General features: G+C 45.7%; 1 protein-coding gene across 1 annotated transcript in view; it reads left to right on the forward strand.

Annotated features, from left to right (window-relative positions):
- The window catches only part of shtn1 (shootin 1), a 34,362-nt gene that overhangs the window by 2,794 nt on the left and 7,255 nt on the right, over window positions 1-24,313 (forward strand). The window contains exons 3-14 of the mRNA XM_063007075.1: window positions 1,990-2,050; window positions 6,490-6,584; window positions 12,836-12,992; window positions 13,768-13,865; window positions 14,825-14,906; window positions 15,565-15,659; window positions 16,296-16,442; window positions 17,259-17,412; window positions 17,987-18,110; window positions 18,262-18,347; window positions 23,019-23,125; window positions 23,823-23,873. Coding sequence (XP_062863145.1) covers window positions 1,990-2,050; window positions 6,490-6,584; window positions 12,836-12,992; window positions 13,768-13,865; window positions 14,825-14,906; window positions 15,565-15,659; window positions 16,296-16,442; window positions 17,259-17,412; window positions 17,987-18,110; window positions 18,262-18,347; window positions 23,019-23,125; window positions 23,823-23,873 — 1,257 coding nt within the window. The remainder of the gene's footprint in view (window positions 1-1,989; window positions 2,051-6,489; window positions 6,585-12,835; window positions 12,993-13,767; window positions 13,866-14,824; window positions 14,907-15,564; window positions 15,660-16,295; window positions 16,443-17,258; window positions 17,413-17,986; window positions 18,111-18,261; window positions 18,348-23,018; window positions 23,126-23,822; window positions 23,874-24,313) is intronic.

Below are 24,313 nucleotides of genomic sequence, written 5' to 3' on the forward strand. Positions count from 1 at the left end.
TGCCCAAAGGAAATTCAAAGCAGAGACTGTGACGTGTTCTAATGAAACACCGAGAGCAAAATTAGGTCAAAAAAGAGGACATGTCCCGGAATAAAGGGGACATAACGGTCACCCTAATATATCGTATCAGTCGAACTGCACCATGGGAGTGTAAGAACGTACGAATGTCCTGATTATTATATTCATTATTATTTAAAATATGTTTGACCAAGGGCAGCACGGTGGCTCGGTGGGTAGCACTGTCGCCCCACAGCAAGGCGGTCCTGGGTTCGATCCCCAGACGGGGGCGGTCCGTGACCTTTCTGTGTGGAGTTTGCATGTTCTCCTCCGGGAGCTCCGGTTTCCTCCCACAATCCAAAAACATGCAGTCAGGTTAATTGAAGACACTGAATTGCCCTGTAGATGAATGTGTGTGTGTGTGTGCCCTGCGATGGACTGGCGCCCCGTCCAGGGTGTTACTGTGTGCCTTGCACCCACTGAAAAGCTGGGATAGGCTCCAGCACCCCAGTGACCCTAATTGGATAAGCGGTTAAGAAAGTGAGTGAGTGAGTGTTTGACCAACATATGTGGACACCTGTTTGTGTGTTTGTTGGACATCATGTTTCTAAACCGTGGGCATTAATATGGAGTCGCCCCCTCTTTTTTGGAATGTCCTTCTGGAAGATTTTGGAATGTGTCTGTGCCATTTAGTTAAAAAAGCATGTGTAAGGTCACACACTGATGGGCCAAGGTGTCATGCCAATGCAGTGGGTGCAATAAAAAATGTTACCTCAGTAACAAAGAGGACTGTACATATACGTTTGGATATATAAAGTATGTATAGTGCTTTCCCATCACTGGTTACCATTGGTGGTGGACAGCTTTTGCCTACTTGGGTCAGTCACAGACTAACAATTGTAGACGACGGTCTTCTCTGTGGTTCTTAATTGATGTCAAAGAGGTAAAAGAGGAAGAGGACGGCCAGCAACTTGATTATTGATGCAATAAAAGGAAGAAGACCCAGACAGACAGCAGGAAGTTGATGGCACTTATTACAGCAGTAATTGGACACCACCGGGAGTAAATTCCAGTCAGAACCAGTACTCACCACCAGCGATTTGGTCGAACGAGGTGAAAAAAAGCTGCTGGTTCGAACACGGCCGTACAGCTTGACAGTTTCATTCTGATAATGGGTCGCACTAACAGTCTCTAAGTAACTGTACAATCAGTGGACTGTCCAGAATGTGATGGGATGATTGTTTGCCTATATAACCATTATATACATGGACACAGCGAACATGTCCACTGTGTTTAGCTTCGTTAAAGGTCGTTTCTTTACGCCCCTTATCCAAGTACGGACCTGTTGTGCTTATACTGGTTTCCAGAGGCTGTGACGCATTCCTATGAAACACAGAGAGCAAATATGTGACCGGAAATGTTCAGTTTGTCCCCCTATATTTGGCATTCTGTGTGAAATGAAAGTCACATGACTGTCTGACCGTACGTCTTACCTCAAACTTCTAAGCAAATCAGACTGGAAAGCCGATCAGGGCCTGTAACAAGATGTCATTACACTGGGTGGTAAAATATGCTCAGTACTGCTCATCCGGTCAGGTGTCTGCACAGACATGATTGGCTGAGTCTGTGGATTTAACAGCCTAACCATCGGGATTGATCCCAAATCCAGGATATTATTTATTGTGCCAAATCTGGTCCCTCATATATAAATACAGGAGCAGCCAAAATGAAACCGGGGTCAAATGATCCAGTTCGGACCTCTTATTAACTCCTCCATTCTAATAAATGGGCTTAAGCCTTTCATCTTCAGGATTATAATGCGTCTCAGGTGTGCATCTGAAGTGGTTTAAGAAATTAGACCAAAATCTTTAGTGAATGTGTGAGGTTGATTAAAATCTGTATTTATTTCTGTATGTATGTATATCAGTTCTGTCCGGACGCCTCACTGATGTGGAGTAATCGAAGGTTTCTTTGTTCTTGTGCTCATTTCAGTGTAAGAAGCTGAAGCAGGAGAGAGATGGAGCCCTACAGAAGCTGGGGGATTTCGAAAGAGGTTTGTTTTTATAAACACGTCCCTGTCTGAAAGTGCCTGAACACGCCCCGAACACGCCCCCCCTCCCCCTGGACACAAAGGGTACGTTTAGACCGGCGGCTCAAATCGGATTCCAGCGCTGGACCGCACACAATCACAACGTCTCACATCTGTGTGTGGTTTGAAATCTGATTCGAACTGGACATTCAACCGCACTACCTAGGGTGACCGATCAGATCGTATTGATGGGTCAGGATTGGACGGCAGAATATATGGAGCTTCGGACATGTCCAGAACATGTCCAGTAATAGAGACAATGTTTTAACGAGTAGGTTTGGAATGGAGAGTAAGTCCAGTCAACCTCAACCCTACTCCCACAGGCACATTCCAAAGTATGGTGGAAAGCCTTGATATAGCTGCATATTAACGTTTAACAAGCTAATGCTCGTGTGTCCATATACTTTTGGCCGAAAAGCGAACGTGCGACAGGCCTGTGAGCAGCTTTATTAAAAAAAAAGCCTCAGGTCAAGACACATTGTGAACTTCGGACTCTGTGGGAGTTGTTCAGGCATGTCAAACACACACACACACACACACACACACACACACACACACACACAGTTATTACTTTACAGCCAGAACAAACAAACACCTGTCTGACTTCGAGTTTGTATTGTGTATTATCAGAAGGGCTCATAACATTATGACCACCTCCTTGTTTCTACACGCACTGTTCATTTTATCAGCTCCACTTACCATATAGAAGCACTTTGTAGTTCTGCAATTACTGACTGTAGTCCATCTGTTTCTCTACATGCTTTGTTAGCTCCCTTTTACCCTGTTCTTCAATGGTCAGGACCCCCACAGGACCACCACAGAGCAGGTATTATTTAGGTGGTGGATGATTCTCAGCACTGCAGTGACACTGACATGGTGGTGGTGTGTTAGTGTGTGTTGTGCTGGTATGAGTGGATCAGACACAGCAGCGCTGCTGGAGTTTTTAAACACCTCACTGTCACTGCTGGACTGAGAATAGTCCACCAACTAAAAATATCCAGCCAACAGCGCCCCGTGGGCAGCGTCCTGTGACCACTGATGAAGGTCTAGAAGATGACCGACTCAAACAGCAGCAATACTTTACATCTACAAGGTGGACCAACTAGGTAGGAGTGTCTAATAAAGTGGACACTGTGTTTAAAAACTTATACCAGCACAACACACACTAACACACCACCACCATGTCAGTGTCACTGTAGTGCTGAGAATGATCCACCACCTAAATAATACCTGCTCTGTGGTGGTCCTGTGGGGGTCCTGACCATTGAAGAACAGCATGAAAGGGGGCTAACAAAGCATGTAGAGAAACAGATGGACTACAGTCAGTAATTGTAGAACTACAAAGTGCTTCTATATGGTAAGTGGAGCTGATAAAATGGACAGTGACATTTTTATGACCTCTGATGTGCATAAGCGTCACTTTAATCCGTCATCGTGTCAGTAAATCCATTTTTAAAGTGCAGCCGTGCGTTCTTTGTTTCTAGCGCGTCCCGAAACTGACTGGTCCCTTTCGGTTCAAATCCCGACCCTTCACCTTTCCTGCGGCGCGCGGGGAAAAGCCGTGCCCCCGCTCTTCACGCAAAATGGGGGGAATCGAAACGTGCGAATTGAATTGCCAACGTGCGAATGTTTTATTTTTTTTTCGAAAAGCACAACAGCTATCAGCAAACAGAGGAGCCGAGAGAACGGGCGGCAGAAGCGAGAGAACCCGCCGCGTTCTCATTTTAATGCATGAAATGGGTTATTATTGGACGTCGGAGAAGAGAGGCTGAATGGTGTGGCCTTTGCTCGCGCTTTTTCGCCGCGTCGCTCCGCCCGCAAAACACACATTGTGCGCGACTTCCACTTAAATAATGGCGGAGCCGCGGCGTTTTTCGTGGAGCCATTACGTGATTTCATAGCTCTTAGAAAATTGCTTCTATTCAGAGCGGGGTGGAGTGGGGTGGGCGAGAGAGGGAGAACGAGAGAGAGAGACCCGACACACAATCATGCCTTTTCAATAGGAGATGGCAAGGTTGATGACAACACGGCCATTGTGTTCTAATGATAAGACCACAAAGGCATCTGCCCCCTTCATCAGGGCCCCGCGCGTTATTCCGCACATCCAAAACACGCAGCCAATCGGCGCCTGTGCGGTGCGGGACGGGGAGGGGGGGTGAAAAAAGATTTTGAAATGTGTTGATGATGCTGAGGACAAAACTTACAATTAAGACTGTCAGCTCCGAGGCGTGATGTCCCGAACTGTCACACTGAACGCCGTTTAAGCCCACCAGTCGCTACAATTAACCTGTCACGCAGGAAATGCGGCGCAGCGCCGGAACCCGGGAAACGACACGTGGTGGGAGACAGGATGGACAAAATAATGGAAACCTGTAACATTATCAGAGTAGGGTCAGACTGAGGTTTTAAAACAATAAACCTTTTATAGTCCTGTCATACAGTCTCAAACCGTCACTGTAAAGCTACATGAATGGAGGTCTACTTCACAGTCTGCACTCCAGGACACATCATATAGAAGCTTTATCTTGATTAAAATAATGTTTGTGCCATAGGGTGCACCTGGTCCTGTGAAGATGCCAGAACTTGCGCCATAGGGTGCACCTGGTCCTGTGAAGTTGCCAGAACTTGCGCCATAGGGTGCACCTGGTCCTGTGAAGTTGCCAGAACTTGCGCCATAGGGTGCACCTGGTCCTGTGAAGATGCTACAACTTGTATGTAAATCATTTTAGTATAGATGCTTATCTTGGTCAAAACAACATTGCGCCATAGGGTGCACCTGGTCCACTGAAGTTGCCACAATTTACGCCATAGGGTGCAGCTGGTCCTGTGAAGATGTCAGAACTTGCGCCATAGGGTGCACCTGGTCCTCTGAAAATGCCACAACTTGTATATAAATTATTTTACTATAGAAGCTTTATGTTTGTGCTATAGGGTGCACCTGGTCCTGTGAAGATGTCAGAACTTGCGCCATAGGGTGCACCTGGTCTTGTGAAGATGCCACAGCTTGTTTGTAAATCATTTTAGTATAAATGTCTGACAAGCTAATGGTCAGGTGTCCACATACTTTCAGTCATACAGTGCACACGCGCTCGCATCAGCCAGCGCTGATTTTAACGGAGAGAGAAAGTCGAGTGGCGCGGATATAGAAGATGATTAGCGCCAGATTGGGTGAGTACGAAGGACAGGGGGGGTCGAGGAGACGCTTCCAAGCGGCAGCTCGGTAGGGTCTGATGGGTGACGTAGGGAAGCCGGCGCTCATCAACTTTTAATTAGGTGTCACCGGGAGCGCGGCGCTGTCCGCCACGCGGCTTAATTCCTGTTTTCCCCTCTCAGCCACAATGCGCAATTAGTTAAGTGACAGCGATCTGGGCAGCAGCCAGAGCCGCCCTGTGATTAGCGACACGAATCAGGGGCAGAGCGGCGGCCGTAACGACCCGCTCGTCTCCTCCTCACGCCTCCTTCACCGACTTATTCAATTAAAGCGGCTCATCAGCCGAACCGCGGCCGGTTTTAATGCCAGATCTGCTGGCACGCGTCAAAACGGGGAACGGAGAGCCAGCGCCGGTTTCTGCGCTCCTGATTCGTGAGCGTTAATTTGGTCTTTCAGGGTGGCACCAACAGCTGGAGATTAGAACCCCACACACACACACACAACGGTTCTTGTGGTGAACTATTGAGGCGAGATGAACATGTGTTTTGCTATCTGTTCTGATTCTTAAGATGATTAGTGGTGGTGGTTAATAATTACAAATTTTTAAACCTATAATAACTATTTATTAAGAATTTTAGGCGCCATCTAGCAGGCATAATTGGCAGTGCCTGCAGCAGACACGTCTCTGCTAGGGCGGGACGACCGGACTATGTGGGTGTGGTCTTCAAACGCTGTGTGAGGACCCTGATTGGCAGATAGACATATATATACACATATACAGTATATGTATGTGTCATATATACATATACACGTGTACAGTACAATGAAATTTGTTCTTTGCATACCCCAGCTTAGGGGTCAGAGTGCAGGGTCAGAGGGTTGAGGGCCTTGCTCAAGGGTCCAACAGTGGCTGCATGGCAGAACTGAGATTCAAACTCTCAATCTTTCAATTGACAGCCCAAAGCTCTACCCACTAGGCTACCACCATCCCTATTAGAACCCTCCTAGTGACCTCTAGATGACCAGATTTCCGTTCGAATGATTGAATACCTTCTGATCATCGAAACCTGGTGACCCAGGGAAGCTTCCACCCTCTGCAAATCTCCAACCATGGTTCTGGGAGGGATTGTTTCTGACCTGGGAGAAGTTCTGAAGTAGTTTTGATCAATGAAAGAATGGAAATTAAAACTGTGTCTCTGTGTGTGTGTGTGTGTGTGTGTGTGTGTGTGTGTGTGTGTGTGTGTGTTTGTAGTTTCTGAGAGGGTCCTGCAAGAGGTCAGCAGCATGCAGGAGAACCTGGAGGTGGAAAAGACCTGCAGACAGACGGTGGAGGCTCTGGCAACCAAGGTTCTCACTGTTCTGCTCAGTTCTGCTTTACTCGTTTCCATTTCGTTCTATTTTGTCTGATTCTGTGTCTCAGTTTTATGATCTGTTCCATAAGCTTGTATTCCAGTTTTAGTGGACGATGGCGGCCTGGCCGAAGCGTCTGGTGTGTAAACAGCTCTAGGGCGGGTCAGGTGTGAGATCTGGGCATCAGGAGAGCGAAGCGTCTAGGGCGGGTCGGGTGTGAGATCTGGGCATCAGGAGAGCGAAGCGTCTAGGGCGGGTCGGGTGTGAGATCTGGGCATCAGGAGGGTGAAGCATCTGGTGTGTAAACAGCTCTAGGGCGGGTCAGGTGTGAGATCTGGGCATCAGGAGAGTGAAGCGTCTGGTGTGTAAACAGCTCTAGGGCGGGTCAGGTGTGAGATCTGGACATCAGGAGAGCGAAGCGTCTGGTGTGTAAACAGCTCTAGGGCGGGTCAGGTGTGAGATCTTGGCATCAGGAGAGTGAAGCGTCTGGTGTGTAAACAGCTCTAGGGCGGGTCAGGTGTGAGATCTGGACATCAGGAAGATGAAGCGTCTGGTGTGTAAACAGCTCTAGGGCGGGTCAGGTGTGAGATCTGGGCATCAGGAGAGCGAAGCGTCTGGTGTGTAAACACAGAGATCATGGGCGCTTTCTTTAGCTTCTGTTTTTGATGAGCGATTAAGCTTTCCGCGGCCGCGCTGCCTGATAGACCCGTGGGGAGAGAGGGCGCGGTGAGCGAGCGCCAGGGTGACGCGCAGGGGGCGAAAAGATTGAACTGCTGCGTTTTGTGCTGCAGGGAGAGACCAAATCCAGCAGTTCCATTCATTCAGTACAGGGGACAGTCAGGAACCAGATATTAGGCCTGTACATTCCAGAGCTTTCCTCTCAGCAAATAGCCGTTTGGGTTTTCCTCCCGACCTTGGCAAGAGACCACTGTTCCACGTACTTTTTTAATGGGTGCAGCTGTTATTTAACCAGCCCTGTTTATAAAGGCAAAGACACCAGTTGTAGTCGATCATGATCAATAAGAAGGAATTTCTCCATTTATTTGGACAGGCTTTCTACATCTACAAGACTTTGGAGTGTAACTGTAGGAACTTGTGCCCATTCAGTCAAACGTTATTGATCTTGGACGAGCTGCGTGACTCACAATACAGAAAAAAAACACACAAGACCTTGCCAAGAGACCACTGTTCCACATACTTTTTAATGGGTGCAGTGTGAGTATTTATTTGGAGTGTGACTGTAGGAACTTGTGCCCATTTAGTCAAATGTTATTGATGTTCGATGGGCTGCATGAGTCACCAGCTTTAAAGACTCACAATACAGAAAAAAACACACAAGACCTTGGCAAAAGACCACTGTTCCACTTGGGTGCAGTCGTTAGTTAACCAGTCCTATTTATTTGGAGTGTGACTGTAAGAACCCATTCAGTCAAACGCTATTGATCTTGGACGGGCTGCATGAGTCTCCAGTCTTGCCAAGACCTTGCCAAGAGACCACTGCTCCACGTACCTTTTAATAGGTGCAGCCGTTAGTTGTAGTCGATCATGATCACTAAGAGGGAATTCCTCCACTCATCAGGACAGGCTTTCTACATCTACAAGATTTTGGAGTGTAACTGTAGGAACTTGTGCCCGTTCAGTCAAACGTTACTGATGTCGGATGGGCTGCAAAGAGACCACTGTTCCACATGCTTTTTAATATGGGCAGCTGTTAGTTAACTGACCCTGTTTATGCGGGCACAGACACCAGTTGTCGATCGAGATCACTGTGAATGAATTCCTCCGTTTATTTGGGAGAATATTGGAGTGTAACTGTAGGAACTTGTGTCCTGACGGTGGATGAGAAGGCTGGCTCGGTTTTGACGTTTCAGTTCATCTTTGCCATGTTTAGACCGTTAAAGCGTCACCACACTAAACTCCTCGAACTCCTGGTCCTGGGTTCGATTCCCGGAGGTCCTTTCTGTGTCTGTGTGGGTCTCACAGTCCAAAGACACACAGTCAGGGGAATTGGAGATACTAGATAGAAGTTGCCCTGTGTGTTTGCCCGGTGATGAACTGGCAACCTGTATGTGGTGTTTTCTACCTTTCAGCCAGTGAATCTGACCCACAGGGACCCTGAATAGGACGAAGCTTTAGTTAAACAGACAGTGAATGATTGATAGCAAAACACCTGAACTCATGTGTGTGTGACCATATTTTTTGGCCATAATAGGTACAAAAGTCGGTGCTCTGGTTTTGAGTCTTTTGAGGGGTCAGGGACGTATTTTTTTGGACATTTTTTACCAGAATAATTCAAATCCCTGAGAAGAAGGGCTTCGGCTCTACATGCGAATGTCATCACGCCAACTGGTATGAAGAATCCGAGATGAAAGGATGGAATAAGTGAAAAATCAAATCAGCATTCGTGCTCGCTCAATTCCAGCCTGCACACATCCTGTTACATTTAATCAAACACACACACACACGCGCGCGGCATGAACACACCGCTGAAAAGAGCAACAATCAGGAGTAAAATCATATAGCCGGGCTGAGACGAGCAAAAAGAAATGAAGATGATTATAGTACTGTAAATATTATTACCGTTCGGTATCACGTACCTGCGCTCACACCTCTGCTTTAAGGTCGAATGAAAGTCATTAAACACCCGTCGACCGGGGCAGCCAATGGTGTTCCAGCACCGCGGCCGATTTCAATAAGTCCCGGCCGACATATTGGACACCAAATTGCCCCGTCTGCACGCCAGCCCTATTTAACGAGCGTTTATTAATGACAGAGTCGACACGCCGAGCCGTTCCCTGATGATGTCCTTTACTCCGGGCGCGCGTTTCAGAAAAACACAATCAACAACACATAATGCGGGGATAAACACGCGCGCTAAGTGATAATCATCCGCCATTGACGAGGGAGCGCGGATGCCAAATTACACATCCGCGCAAATCAGGCTACCGGCGGGCGCCGGGGTCGCCACCCCCACCCGTCATCACCTCCGATCGCCACGTGTTCGGATTGCGCTTCGATTCGACTCGTGCTTCCCTCTCCGCCGATTGGAAACGTTCCAGAGTTTGAGAAATTGATTCTCTCACACACACACACACACACACCATCACACACACACACGTCTTACCCAGCTACAGGTTGGCAGGTAAAATTACAGGCATCCGGAAATGAGAATCAAACGGCTGAAATATGGCAGTTATGAGAGCTGATTCGGCCCCATGGACGCAGGTTGTGGGTCGCAAAATATTTCAACCTTATTTAAATGTAAATTAGGAACCCAATGCTGTAATTTTCAAGAAAAAAAAAAATAATGAAAATGATTTGATTTTGTAATATGTGACCACATACAAGTGGAGATTTTTAAGTTTTGGATTTGAAAAAATAAAGTTCTGGACAAAAATGAGACCCGATTCCATCGATCAAACACTTTTTGATCAAACACAGTTTGTAAATCAATAGAAGAAGTGAGAAAAATAAAGGGCCCGATATTAAACCTTGAGGAATAATACATTCAGCCGAAAGCCAAAACATTGTTGCCTTCTAAATTGTAAGTTTTGGATTTAAAAAAATTAAGTTCTGGACAAAAATGAGACCCGATTCCATCGATCAAACACTTCAGATTGTAAATCAATAGAAAAAAGTGAGAAAAAATAAAGGGCTCGATATTAAACCTTGAGGAATTCTACATTCAGCCAAAAGCCAAAACATTGTTTACGTCTCCTCCTCCTCCATGATCCCAAAATTCAATCCCAGTCTGCACAGGGTCCCAAACAGTCGTGGACGCAGGTTGTGGTCCCAAAATATTTCAACCTTATTTGAATGTAAATTAGGAATGACCCGGATTCAAGAAAAAAAGAAAGAAAACGATTGGATTTTCTAGCGTGTGGCCACATTTGATTCTATTTTTGTCGTTAAAGCAGCGAAGTAGCTTTAACAAAAGCTCCTAGCTTTCTAAATTGTACGTTTTGGATTTGAAAAAATAAAGTTCTGGAGCAAAATGAGACTTCATTTTGTAAATCAATGGAAAAAAGTGAGGACAATAAAAGGGCCCGATATTAAACCTTGAGGAATTCTACGTTCAGCCGAAAGCCAAAACATTGTTTACGTCTCCGTCTCCTCCACGAACCCAAAATTCAATCCCAGTCTGCACAGGGTCCAAAACAGTCGTGTAGTAAAAAAAAAAAGCTTCATCCGCGAGGATAAATTGAGATGTTTAGTGCGGCCGCTTCAGAGGAAGAGCTTTCACAGGGGCTCCCGCTGCGAGGCCGCGATTCATCAGGCTGACCACCGAGCCGCAGACGGGCACAGAGAGGGACCCCAAACAAAGGCACAGAGACACGAAAGGGAAGGGGGGGTTCGAGCGCAGTGGCCACCGGCATTAACGCGCCACGCCGGCGGCTTCTTTAATGGAAGAGACGGAGCGTCATGATTGGCCGAAATCAGGCTTTTCTGAAGCACATAATGCCCAGGCGCTACACTGCTCAGCTGTGGGGCCATTTCCTGTTTGATGGACAGTGTTGAACGCAGAGAGCGGTTTGAGGAACACACGGGAGGAGGGACGACCTCAGACCGGCGCACCCCACCGGTCAGAGAATACGAGCGCAATTTCCCGAAATCGTAGAGCGTAACAGCGCGGACGAATAAACGTTCTTAGTGACCGGCGGTGAACGTTCCAATAACAAAACCTTCACTGGAGAAACCTGATCACAAATGGCTGTGTCCTAAATCTAGCTGTTAGTTACAGAAAAGGAAAAAACCCTTACAAGTGTGTGTAAACAAAAATACTTCGACTTGTTGAATTCTTGTGGTTTGGGCACAGCAGTTGCTAACAGGTGTAATAAATCAACTATATCTATATAAAGAAAATTATGTGCTTCTAACTTGGCAGCAACACTTTAGGGAAGGTCCTTTCCTGTTTCAGCTCTATAAAGACGTTACGAAAAGCTCGGTTTAAAGAAACTCCAGTGGTCTGTTACTTTTGACTAAATGGGCACAGATTCCCATTCCAACACCTTGAAAAGGATCTTCACTCAGAAGTGGGAATATATATAAGGAAATTATGTGCCACTAATTTGGCAGCAACAGTATAGGGAAGGCCCTTTCCTGTTCCAGCTCTATAAAGACGAAAAGCTCGGTTTAAAGAAACTCCACTGACCCACAAACTGGAACTTTATTTGAGGCTTTCTCAACCAACATTTCGAATGAATGGGCACAAATTCCCACAGACATACTTCAAAGTCTTGTGAGAAGCCTCCTCAGAAAGAGAAAAGATCACATAGAGGTCTCACTAATTTAATAGCATTTGCTTTCAAAATAGGACGTCCTGCAAGCCCATGGTCAGGTGTCCTAATACTTTTGGCCATTGTGTTCTAGTGCACCTATGTATTTTTTTTTGGGGGGGGGTTGCATTTACATTTTTAGCATATAGTGGATGCTTTTACCCAAAGTGACTTACAGTATACAGTCTAAACAATACCACTGTTGGGCCCTAACCTGGCAGTGGTGGGGTTTGAACCAGCAATCTTGTTGGCTTACGTTACCCTCCGTCCGCTGCGCTCCTCCACAGAACGCCGTCTAGCTTTGCCGAAAGTACACACAAAGCAATCCAGGCTGTTCTCATACATAGTCCCCCGATGGTGGAACAAGCTTCCAGCCACTACCAGAGCAGGGGCGTCCCTCGCTACGGTAAAGAAACTCCTGAAGACCGAGCTCTTCAAGGAACACCTTCTCTCCTAACACCTCTAACATACTAACACCTCTAACCTCATTTTCATTCCCTCTCCTCCACTCTTCCTCCTCTAGTTCTTCTTCCTCTTTGTCTATGCCACCTTTCTGGCCTGGTAATCTAGCAAATCATTTCGTTTATTTATTTTTTCTTTTCTTATTTTTATATTATTTATGCTGTTTTTAGAGATGTACTCCATTTATTGTAAGTCGCTTTGGACAAAAGCGTCGGCTAAATGTAAATGTAATGTAAATGTAAATGTAATGTACTAGTCCAGTACCTTAACCACTAGGCTACAACTGCCATCCGCCATAGATCTTCAAGCAGAACATTGTTTAAAAACATCCATCAATCAAATTTTTTACTTACAGTTGCAAGGAAATTAAAGGTGACTCCTTATTAAATGCACCATTAATGCACATGGTTTTCGCCAGGTGTCCACATACTTTTGGCCCTCGAGTGCATCTTGCCGTCTTTACTGAACACCCCATTAGCGTAATTTCCTTCCCTGTGTGTCATTGTGCAGCTGAACAGACAGAACCGCTCTCTGAAGAGGAAGAGCATGATGTACATGGCCCACCTGGACGCCACCGTCATCGCCGAGATCAACCTGGATGAGGATGATCCTCAGGAGGAGGAGCCTGATTCCTGTAGCTCCTCCCACTGCCAACTTGTCATCTCAGGTATGGATCACGAATGTCCCTGGTGTTCCATATGGGAACGTCCGTACATTTTTGGAATGTTGAGTGACATTTGCACCAGATATGAGGACAGCCAAAAGTATGTGGACACCTGTACTAATGATTGAGTTCAGGTGTTTCAGCCACGTCCATTGTTAACAGGTATTAAATCACCTATATAAGAAAAACATCATGCTACCGGTGCTTGGGTGGCACACTATTGCTAAGCCTCGAACTCCAGTCAGGCGTCTACACGAACATCACAGCAGCCTGTGTGCCCTGCGACCCTGACCAGGATAAAAAATTCTGTGATAAAATTTGCTTATAATTTGGTGTTGACTGTGCAAAGTCCTGAGCCCTGACCCACTGAAATGAATTGGAAATTTGGTTGCCAGTTCCACATTTTTCCCACTTTATCCCCCAGTCTAGCCGTTTCCGATTCCTGACTGTGAATTCGCTGGCGCTCGCTAAACCCCACATCTGATCAAAGAGACACACGTGTCCAATCTGCGGCCGCTTCTTGTCACCTGCCAGTGTTGGACTCCCGCAACTCACACAGGCGCCCGGACCGGTCCCGGAGATCGCATTTCGAGACCCTGTCCGACCTTCCCTCCATGAGACACAGGCTCTGCTGAGATTCGAACTCACTGAGCTTCTGAATCGCTGTCCTTGTTATTACTGGCCCCTTAAAATAAATACGTCACTGTCCTTTTTTGATCCTTTGTTTGTTTGTAAGGCGTGATCTTCTGTTTGTAATTGTTTGTGCGTTCTGATCCAGACTTGAGGAGTAAATTAGAGTCGACCCTGGAGGAGAAGAAGCAGGTATCCATCAGTCTGGAGACCACAAAGGAGCAGCTGCGCAAAACCAAAGAGGAGGTACGTCGGGCGGCCCGTCGTCCACTGTGCAATTCACTGACTCGCATCCTTGTTCTCACGTTCTACACTAAACACACACCATGTGGCCAAAAGTATGTGCACACCCCTTGAATTCAACAGTTTGGGAAAGGACTGTGTCTGTTACGGCGGAAAGCGAGGTCCATGAAGACATACACCGACGAGGCATAACATTATGACCCTGATTATCTCTTCATCACGGCACCTGTTAGTGGGGGGGAGAAGGGGGGACATATTAGGCAGCAAGTGAACATTTTATCCTCAAAGTTGATGTTAGAAGAGTTTGACGAGGGCCAAATTGTGACGGCTAGACGACTGGGTCAGATCAGAGCATCTCCAAAACTGCAGCTCTTGTGAGGTGTTCCCGGTCTGCAGTGGTCAGTATCTATCAAAAGTGGTCCAAAACCGGCGACAGGGTCATGGGCGGCCAAGGCTCATTGATGCACGTGTGGTCCGATCCAACAGACGAGCTACTGTAGCTTAAACTGCTGAAGAAGTTCATGCTGGTTCTGATAGAGAGGTGTCAGAATACACAGTTATGGGGCAGCACAAGTGGGACGAACACAATATTAGGAAGGTGGTCATAATGTTATGCCTGTTCGGTGTATAATGATAAATGTTTGGGATAGTACTCCTGTGGCCTGCACAGATCTTTGACCTCAGTTTTATTAAAGACATTTGGGATAAATTGGGATAAAAAGGCACGAATTTAAATAGGCACACCCCAAATTTCTGTAGAATCCCTGCCTTCTTAGAGGAGTGGGAATTGTTATGGGTGCAAGGACAGGCAGAGTGAGACATACTGCACATATTTGTGTCCATATATTTATGACTGTAGTCTTGAGAATCATATTGTTCTCTCCCTTGTGTCTCTCTCTGTCTGTCTGTCTCTCTCTCTCTCTCTCTCTCTCTCTCTGTGTGTGTGTGTGTGTCTCTCTCAGCTCCTGCAAGAAAAACATGATAATACTGTTTTGATTGCCGAATCGCTCCAACAAAAGAAGCTTTTGGGGAAATATAACAGAGGTCAGTTTCGATCGGCGTAACCCTCCACACACACACACACACACACACACACTGCGAACCACCTTTGATCTCTGAAACAATACACACACACTCATATAATAATTACACCAGCCGTCCGCTTCAGGTTTCCTGTACACCAGGTCCACGAGTGATGTAATATTTCGTGGCCTGTGGATGCCAGGCTCATTTGTCACCGCCGCCCCTTTTTTTCCTTTTTTCTTCTCCCAATCAAATCATTTCAGCATCCCCTGTGCGTGTACTACACGTGTGCAGTCGCCAGCTGCTTCTTTTACACCAGCCAGCGGTGGATTTTTACCCAGAGCCATACCTGTGGATGCCAGGCTCATTTGTCACCGTTTGTCACCCTTTTTCTTTTCCCTCCTAATCAAATAATTTCAGAATTCATACTGTAATTTCTCTAAGCTGCACCAGCCGAGGAGAGCCGCAGACCAGGACCCTGTACGGGTAGTACACGTGTGTGGTCCCCAATAGCTTCTTTTACACCAGTCAGCGGTGGATTTTTACCCAGAGCCGTCACCTACACGTCTGAGAAGAGGGCAAATCAAATGTCATAATTCATCTGGTAGTTGAAGGTGTTGTGGATACAATATAATCCATGACTGTTTATTTTTGTGTGTGTGTGTGTGTGTGTGTGTAGTGTCCCGGTATGCGGTGGAGGAATACGAGGCCTTGCAGGCTGATCTGGAGCTGGAGAAGGATTTGCGTGCCAAGGCGGAGGATTTCGCCCACAAGGTGAACACACACACATATATGACAAACTTTGGTGCAGCCAATCTATCTTCTGCATGCGTTTGAGAGCTGTGCGGAAACCAGAGGGAGCCCCATGCAGACGAGACGGGTCATGTGATCTTCTCACCCACAGCCTCACAGCAACAAGGTCCTGGGTTCGATCCCCAGGTGGAGCGTTCTGGGTCCTTTCTGTGTGGAGTTCGCATGTTCTCCCCTTGTCTGTGTGGGTTTCCTCCAGGAGCTCCGGTTTCCATTCAACTGAGGTGAACTGGAGATACGAAATTGTCCATGACTGTGTTTGATATAAACCTTGTGAACTGATGAATCTTGTGTAATGAGTAACTACCGTTCCTGTCATGAATGTAACCAAAGTGTAAAACATGACGTTAAAATCCTAATAAATAAATAAATAGGTGTGTTATTTGTAGCTTGTTGCACACAGAACTTGCGTCTTCCATCTGGATTTAGGAACATCTGGATTGATGTGTTTCTAAAGTACATCGAAATTCCACCTTTCAGAGTTTAGAGGTTGATATAAAAAACCCAACTGAATTGTTTTACCCCGCTGTGTTTGTGCACTCTCCGAACGAAGTGCTTCAGTCCGCGTGTGTAAACGTGCGTTTGTGTTTGTGTGTGCAGATGCTGGTGGAGCAGAAGAAGCTGAAGAGACAGAGCCAGGCTCTGATGCAGGGCATGTCCCCTTCGGAAGCGCTGCAGAACGCCCTGAAAGAGATCACCTCGCTCACGCACAGACTGGAAACGCAACGCCTGGAACATCAGCAACAGGTGGAACACCTGACGTTTCATTTAGTTCGACTAATGGCTTCCTCAAAATTGACATTCGCGCCATTTAGCGGATGCTTTTATGCAAAGCGACGTACAGTTATGACCGAACACAATTTTGGGCAATTGAAGGTTGAGGACCTTGCTCAGGGGCCCAACAGTGGCTAATTGGCAGTAACCTTCTGATTTCCAGTCCAGTACCTTAACCACTGAGCTACCGCTGCCTGGAATCACTGGTTGCAATGCAATAACACACCCCCTAGTGAGTGTGGCTCTCCTCACGTGTTCTTGCTCTGTGTGCGTGTCAGAGGGGGCGTGCGGTGATCCAGCTCTCCCCCTAAGCTGTACTTTGTACTGGACGAACATTCATGCAGTCACAGTTGGCTGTGCCTGAGGAAGGAGGAGTCGACTAGGTTCCTCATTGCTGGCTGGTCGAGATGCCTGCACGAGGGACGGTTGAATCACGGATGGCAGTGCGTGACTCTTCATAGGTCAAGGCGGAAGGCTGACGAAGCTACATTTGGGAAATTGGATATGACTAAATTAGGGGAAAAGGGAGAAATTAGAAAACAGAAGAAGTAAGAAATGAATAAATGAGCTGACAGACATGTTTTAATACAAGCTAGTTAATAAATCACAGTTTTTCGTCGTCTAGGCACCATCTAGCGGGCACAATCGGCAGTGCCTGCAGCAGACAAAATTGGCCATCAAGTCTGCTGGGTGGGAAACAACCGGACTAATAATGTGATAAAATGCATCAATAACTCGAAAAAAATATAAAAACAATTTAAAATGTGAGTGTGTGTTACATTCCGCCAGCTAAAGCGTTTAGAAGATGAACTGCAGGGCTCGGAGTTGAAGAAGCAGCTGGGAGCGATGGGGAGGAAGATTGCAGTGCTGGAGGAGGAGCGCCGAGAGAACATGGAGAAAAGTTCCAAAATGGAGACGGAGGCCAAAGATCTCCGCTTTACTGGTACGTATACGCACCTCATCTGTACGACCTGGTGTCACAGCGTGGGGTCAGCCATTGTACGGTGCCCCTGGAGCTGACAGGGTTAAGGGCCTTGCTCGAGTGCCTGGATTCGAACCGACAATCTTCCGATTGATAGCCTGAAGCTCTACCCACTAGGCTCCCACTGTTCCAACACGTGTAACCTTGAGTTCTATCCCTGTCAACCAAAATCTGGAGTCTGGAATCAGAGTGGCAGTAGTTTTTAGTAGTAATAGTAGTAGTTCTTTAGTTTCTTAGTGGGGCCACCAGCTTGGCTGTCAACAGTCATAATTGGCTGTGCCTGAGGGAGGGAAGCCCCGGGTGATCACCTTCTTGCTGCTGCAACAGCGACTCCTGCTGTCTGGTCGAGGCTCCTGCACGCATGCCGTGTTCCTGTGTACATGCTGACACTCCAGCATGTCTGAATGGGCGTGTGCACACCAGTCGCCCTCCTTGCCCAACGAGGTCACCAGAGTGCACAGGGAAACCGAGTATATCCAAATGAGGACAGACTAACGAGCTGTTGTTTTCCTTTCTGTGTGTCTGTGATTCTTAGTGGGGGAACTGCAGAAGAAGCTCCAGCAAGTGTCGAACCCCGTGCCTGCTCCCGCACCTCCTCCACCTCCTCCCCCTCCACCTCCTCCCCCGCCTCCACCTTCAGTGTCCACCAACCCTCTCAGGTCAGCGTTCGAGTTTTTAAGGGGTGCCGCTTCAATTCTGCCGGATTTTAACAGGCAGAGTATGAAGACAGCCCTAATAATTGATCAGTGTATTTGTTTAGCCACACTTCTTGCTAACAGGTGTATAAAATGGTTGTATTCGTTGTTCCAGCTCGCTCATGTCGATGCTGCGTAAGAAAAAAGCCGTCACCACTGAGATTTCACTCGTAGAAAAAGACGCACCAGCCAAAGATCCAGGTAAGAGAACGGACCGTGTGTCTGTCTGAGAACCTGGCGCTCTCTCTACATAGACGCATTTCACGCCATCCTACACTCCAGAGAAGAGGGCGTGTCTAAATTCTTAGATCACTTAAAATGCTCCTACTGAGGCGCTTCAATGTGGCGCAACCAACGGAGTTCCTTTGAAATGTAAATAAATTCTCATTGATGTTTAATTTGTATAAAGGTATAAAAATAGAAGTGTTGTTCATTTGTAAATTCGTGCTCGTCAGGGACAGTTTAAGCGTTTTCGGTACACGGAGGGTGACGTTAGCTGGCGTGCTAGCGGTTCGGGTTGTGCCACCTCATCTCGTTGGTTTGAATGGCCCGAGGCTAACTGTGTTAGCTTAGTAGGGCAGTTGTAGCCTAGCGGTTAAGGTACCGAACTAGTAAGCAGAAGGTCGCTGGTTCAAACCCCACCACTGTCAGGTTGCAACTGTTGGGCCCTTGAGCAAGGCCCTTAACCCTCAATTGCTTAGACTGTAAGTTGCTTTGGATAAAAGTGTGTGCTAAATGCTGAAAATGTAAAAGAAAATGTAAATGTAAGTAAGCTAAAACTGCAGTGACGTAATCGCCGTCCAAGTAGTGCGTCTAAATAATCTGAATTATGAGCTGCCCAGGTAGGCCGTAGGCAACCAGGCGGGTCACTATGTTTTCAGACAGACCCTGTGAATGTTTGCCATCATTTTCTGTCTAACAAAGTATTGTGAATTACGAACGCAATTCCAAAAAGTTGGGACACATTTTTCATTCAGAACAACACAAGAAAAGAAGATCTTTAATGTTTTACCTCCTCAAATTTATTTATTTTTCAAATGAAGGACACAAATGCTGTGAAATGTTAAAACAAAGTCTAAAACAGGCGATGCTGTCATGATTGATCCACATTTTTGTTTACGAGTTAGGATACATCCAAGTCACTCTGCATAAAGCTGTACGAGTGAACAGTACATGATTTAAAGCACAACAGTTTTGGCAATGAATTCAGGTGTTTTACCATCTACAGTCCACAGTATTAGTAAAAGATTCTGAGAAATCCCTTGACACTATTTGCACAGACACATTTGGCATCCTCTGCAACAGCGCCTCCTACTGTCTGGTTGAGGGTGGTGCGTATCGGAGCGTATCCTCTTGGTATTTCATGTTTGTTTAGAAAAATTGAGCACCTCCAAATCAATTCAGTGAGGTCAACTGTATGTAAGGCACACAAAAACACGAAAAAAAATCTTCATTCTTTATAATAATAAGAGTCTATGATAGCGACGTTTTAAGCCTCTTTCCAAAACACCAGTTTTGTGAAAGAGCACTGAAAATGACAGAACCATTAAGAGCAGCGATAATTTATTATTAAAGGCATTTAAAATGTCAGCAGGTCTTTCCGGCGGCCTGTTCCTTTACTGTTAAAAGCACTGTGTGTGTCCAGATGCTCTTCTTTAATATTTGCAGAGTGCTTAATGAAATACCAAACATCCCAACATAAATAGATGTGTGCTATTGTTTTATTGTATTATCAGAGTTTACAAATGGGCTTTTCAATAAATGAATGGTGTGTTTATGCATGTATACTTTATTTATTATGTTGTGTTTATAAGCAAGGTATATACAGTGTATCACAAAAGTGAGTACACCCCTCACATTTCTGCAGATATTTAAGTATATCTTTTCATGGGACAACACTGACAAAATGACACTTTGACACAATGAAAAGTAGTCTGTGTGCAGCTTATATAACAGTGTAAATTTATTCTTCCCTCAAAATAACTCAATATACAGCCATTAATGTCTAAACCACCGGCAACAAAAGTGAGTACACCCCTAAGAGACTACACCCCTAAATGTCCAAATTGAGCACTGCTTGTCATTTTCCCTCCAAAATGTCATGTGATTTGTTAGTGTTACTAGGTCTCAGGTGTGCATAGGGAGCAGGTGTGTTCAATTTAGTAGTACAGCTCTCACACTCTCTCATACTGGTCACTGAAAGTCCCAACATGGCACCTCATGGCAAAGAACTCTCTGAGGATCTTAAAAGACGAATTGTTGCGCTACATGAAGATGGCCAAGTCTACAAGAAGATTGCCAACACCCTGAAACTGAGCTGCAGCACAGTGGCCAAGATCATCCAGCGTTTTAAAAGAGCAGGGTCCACTCAGAACAGACCTCGCGTTGGTCGTCCAAAGAAGCTGAGTGCACGTGCTCAGCGTCACATCCAACTGCTGTCTTTGAAAGATAGGCGCAGGAGTGCTGTCAGCATTGCTGCAGAGATTGAAAAGGTGGGGGGTCAGCCTGTCAGTGCTCAGACCATACGCCGCACACTACATCAAATTGGTCTGCATGGCTGTCACCCCAGAAGGAAGCCTCTTCTGAAGTCTCTACACAAGAAAGCCCGCAAACAGTTTGCTGAAGACATGTCAACAAAGGACATGGATTACTGGAACCATGTCCTATGGTCTGATGAGACCAAGATTAATTTGTTTGGTTCAGATGGTCTCAAGCATGTGTGGCGGCAATCAGGTCAGGAGTACAAAGATAAGTGTGTCATGCCTACAGTCAAGCATGGTGGTGGGAATGCCATGGTCTGGGGCTGCATGAGTGCAGCAGGTGTTGGGGAGTTACATTTCATTGAGGGACACATGAACTCCAATATGTACTGTGAAATACTGAAGCAGAGCATGATCCCCTCCCTCCGGAAACTGGGTCGCAGGGCAGTGTTCCAGCATGATAATGACCCCAAACACACCTCTAAGACGACCACTGCTTTATTGAAGAGGCTGAGGGTAAAGGTGATGGACTGGCCAAGCATGTCTCCAGACCTAAACCCAATAGAACATCTTTGGGGCATCCTCAAGCGGAAGGTGGAGGAGCGCAAAGTCTCGAATATCCGCCAGCTCCGTGATGTCGTCATGGAGGAGTGGAAAAGCATTCCAGTGGCAACCTGTGAAGCTCTGGTAAACTCCATGCCCAGGAGAGTTAAAGCAGTTCTGGGAAATAATGGTGGCCACACAAAATATTGACACTTCAGGAACTTTCACTAAGGGGTGTACTCACTTTTGTTGCCGGTGGTTTAGACATTAATGGCTGTATATTGAGTTATTTTGAGGGAAGAATAAATTTACACTGTTATATAAGCTGCACACAGACTACTTTTCATTGTGTCAAAGTGTCCTTTTGTCAGTGTTGTCCCATGAAAAGATATACTTAAATATCTGCAGAAATGTGAGGGGTGTACTCACTTTTGTGATACACTGTATATGTGGATCAGCTTTGTGCACGGAGACACACACCCTGTCCACATTATCCCTCGACTCTGTGCAGGTGCCGAGGTCATAATTGCATCAGGTCTGAGGCCCCTTCCGGCTCCCACCCTGTATGAACAACAGCCAATCGTTGTTCATGTAGCCGCCCAGCCCACCCGGATGGCAGAGCTGAGTTTCGAACCACTCTGCCACCTGGCTAAAAGTGGCTAAACGTTTCTATTTTTTTAGTATATATTTTCAATATAATTACTATTCTAGTACCTTAACCACTGAGCTACCACTGCTTTAGAGGAACACCTTTATTTGTCGTATATAAAGCTTGTTTGGAAAATGGGGTTCCTGGAGCAGACAGGGTGAAGGGCCTTGCTCAAGGGCCCAACAGGGGCTGCATAGCAGAGCCTGGATTTGAACCGACAATCTACTGACTGATAGCTCAAAGCATTATATACCCAAAAGGACGTGGACACTTGTCCATTAGCTTGTCGGACGTGCTATTTTAAACCACAGACTTTATTATGAAGCTCTGTGGTATTAAATTGCTTCTGCGAAATTACTAACCACCAAAACAAAACGTTAAACTTAATGTCTGACCACACTGTTCTCTCTGTGATCGTTTGTAGTCTTATAATATTAAAAAAGATTCATTTTAAGATTAATTTCAGGTGTCAATGTGAAATTACACGCAGCAATTACGTTAACTTTCTCCTTTATAAAGTTTTTTTTTTTTAAAGAAAACATACCATATTCAGCACCTTGAATTTGGAAAATGCCGATTTATTCTCATTAGGAGCGACGTTAAAAAGAATTTGCGTATTCGGAACGACCTTGGTCAGCTTCTTTTAGCAGCGGTTTAATCATCTAATTTCGGGCCTTGACATTTCCATAAAAACCACACGGTTCTGTCATTCAGATCCGAAATACGTCGTCTATTCAGATTTGTAAAGAATGCTAATAAATTTCATTTTTGTTTTTGGCTCGGGTTCAGGACATTTCGACTCCGATGAATGGAAAGTGTTCACAGTTAAAACGGCCGCGTTCAAAGAAAAGAATGTAATGAGTCGGAGCAAACGTGACCAAGGCTACATTCCCCTGATGATTTGATTTGTCAGGCATTCGTGGTGCTGTCGGTTTTTTATTTCTCTAAATAAAGCCTTAATGAAATAGAATTTCCACTCCTTCGTTGTGCAGCTACGGCTGACATTCAGGACCCTTTTAAAGGTTGTTGTTTTTTTTTTTTATCTTTCCTTCGCTCAGGGATGCTCAGCCACGCTGGACACTCGGAGACGTCCTTAGTTAGTTGGTTATTTACTTGTGTACCATTCAGCCAGACATAAAGCGCCTGCTTTCAGCCGCATTCAGCATCGGAATGCCCTCTTTGTGTGTCTGTGTGTGATAGAGAAGGACATCCGGCAGCAGGCGGTGACGGAGATGATGGAAAGGATTAAAGGAGGCATTCAGCTCCGGCCAGTCGGCCAAACGGGCAACAGAGCCAGACCGCCTCAGGTACGACAGCGAATTCGTAATCTAGAATTGGGGGGTAAAGGGGGAGAATTTTAGAACATAAGAATGTATTTAAGTTTTTTCCCACTGTGCCAGCTTGTTAGATTTGGGTTTGTACATCAGTTGGCCTTGTTCAAGGCCCTGGTTCAAGGCCAACCACTGCCAGGTCGCCACTGTTGGACCCTTGAGCAAGGCCCGTATATATTGTCACAATACTGTAGGTCGCTCTGAATAAAAGCGTCTCCTAAATACTGAAAATGTAAATGATTAATTCTTTATTTTTTCATCTTCATGTTTTAAAATCACTTAATCCTGTTCAGGCTGGCACTGGGTCCAGTTTTGTCTGAAATCATTGGGCGCAATGCAGCAACACACCAGCCTGGGGGACATCGCACATTATCTATATACCCTAATGCTATCATTTAGCTAACAAACTCAAACCATTTAGCATTTAACATTTAAATCTCACAAGCTTCCAAGCTCTTGTTCATTACAGGGCAAGCTGGACACAGTAACCTGTCGTTGGCATGATTAGTAGTCATGTTTTGTATCGCTAGTAATCCGCATCAGCCAAAAACAACCCTCAAATAAAGTGACACTCTAAACAAAGTAAAATCATCTGTGTTTAAAGTTTTGCAGTTTTGTGATTCAGATTTGACGCTCCTGAACTGACGTCCTTGTTGATTGTTTTCCCAAACAGAGAGAGCGAATACCATCGGGTTCTGCCATTCATGAGCTCAAAGGGATTTTGGTAGGTAAACGTTTTAAATATAATGACAGAACTTCTTCAAACATTGTGATTATATTTCTATTTTCTTTTTGTTTATAAGCTCTAAGCATATCGATATATCTGTGAGGACGGTCTTTATTACTGTGTCATGATAATGGCCAATAGACTATTGACTACTGGTTGCTTACTAATGGTAACGGTCCTCTTAGCTTGGGCAATGAATGACCATAATAACGTGTAACAAGGTTTGTTATTTCCATTACCAAGTCACCTGTGCTTCACTTCATTTAAGTACCTGGTACTAAATTTGGTTATTCTTCTTGGCTAAAGACTAAGCGTACCAGCGTGGGCTGTACAGCTGGTGCAAGACGCAGTGCAGACAGGTCATAGGTCAAATGCAGCCATCATAGAATCACAAATAAAGTGAGACAACACATGCACGCGATGTAAAACCCACCTGC

This window comes from Trichomycterus rosablanca, chromosome 13, assembly GCF_030014385.1.
Source record: "Trichomycterus rosablanca isolate fTriRos1 chromosome 13, fTriRos1.hap1, whole genome shotgun sequence".
Lineage (NCBI taxonomy): Eukaryota > Metazoa > Chordata > Actinopteri > Siluriformes > Trichomycteridae > Trichomycterus > Trichomycterus rosablanca.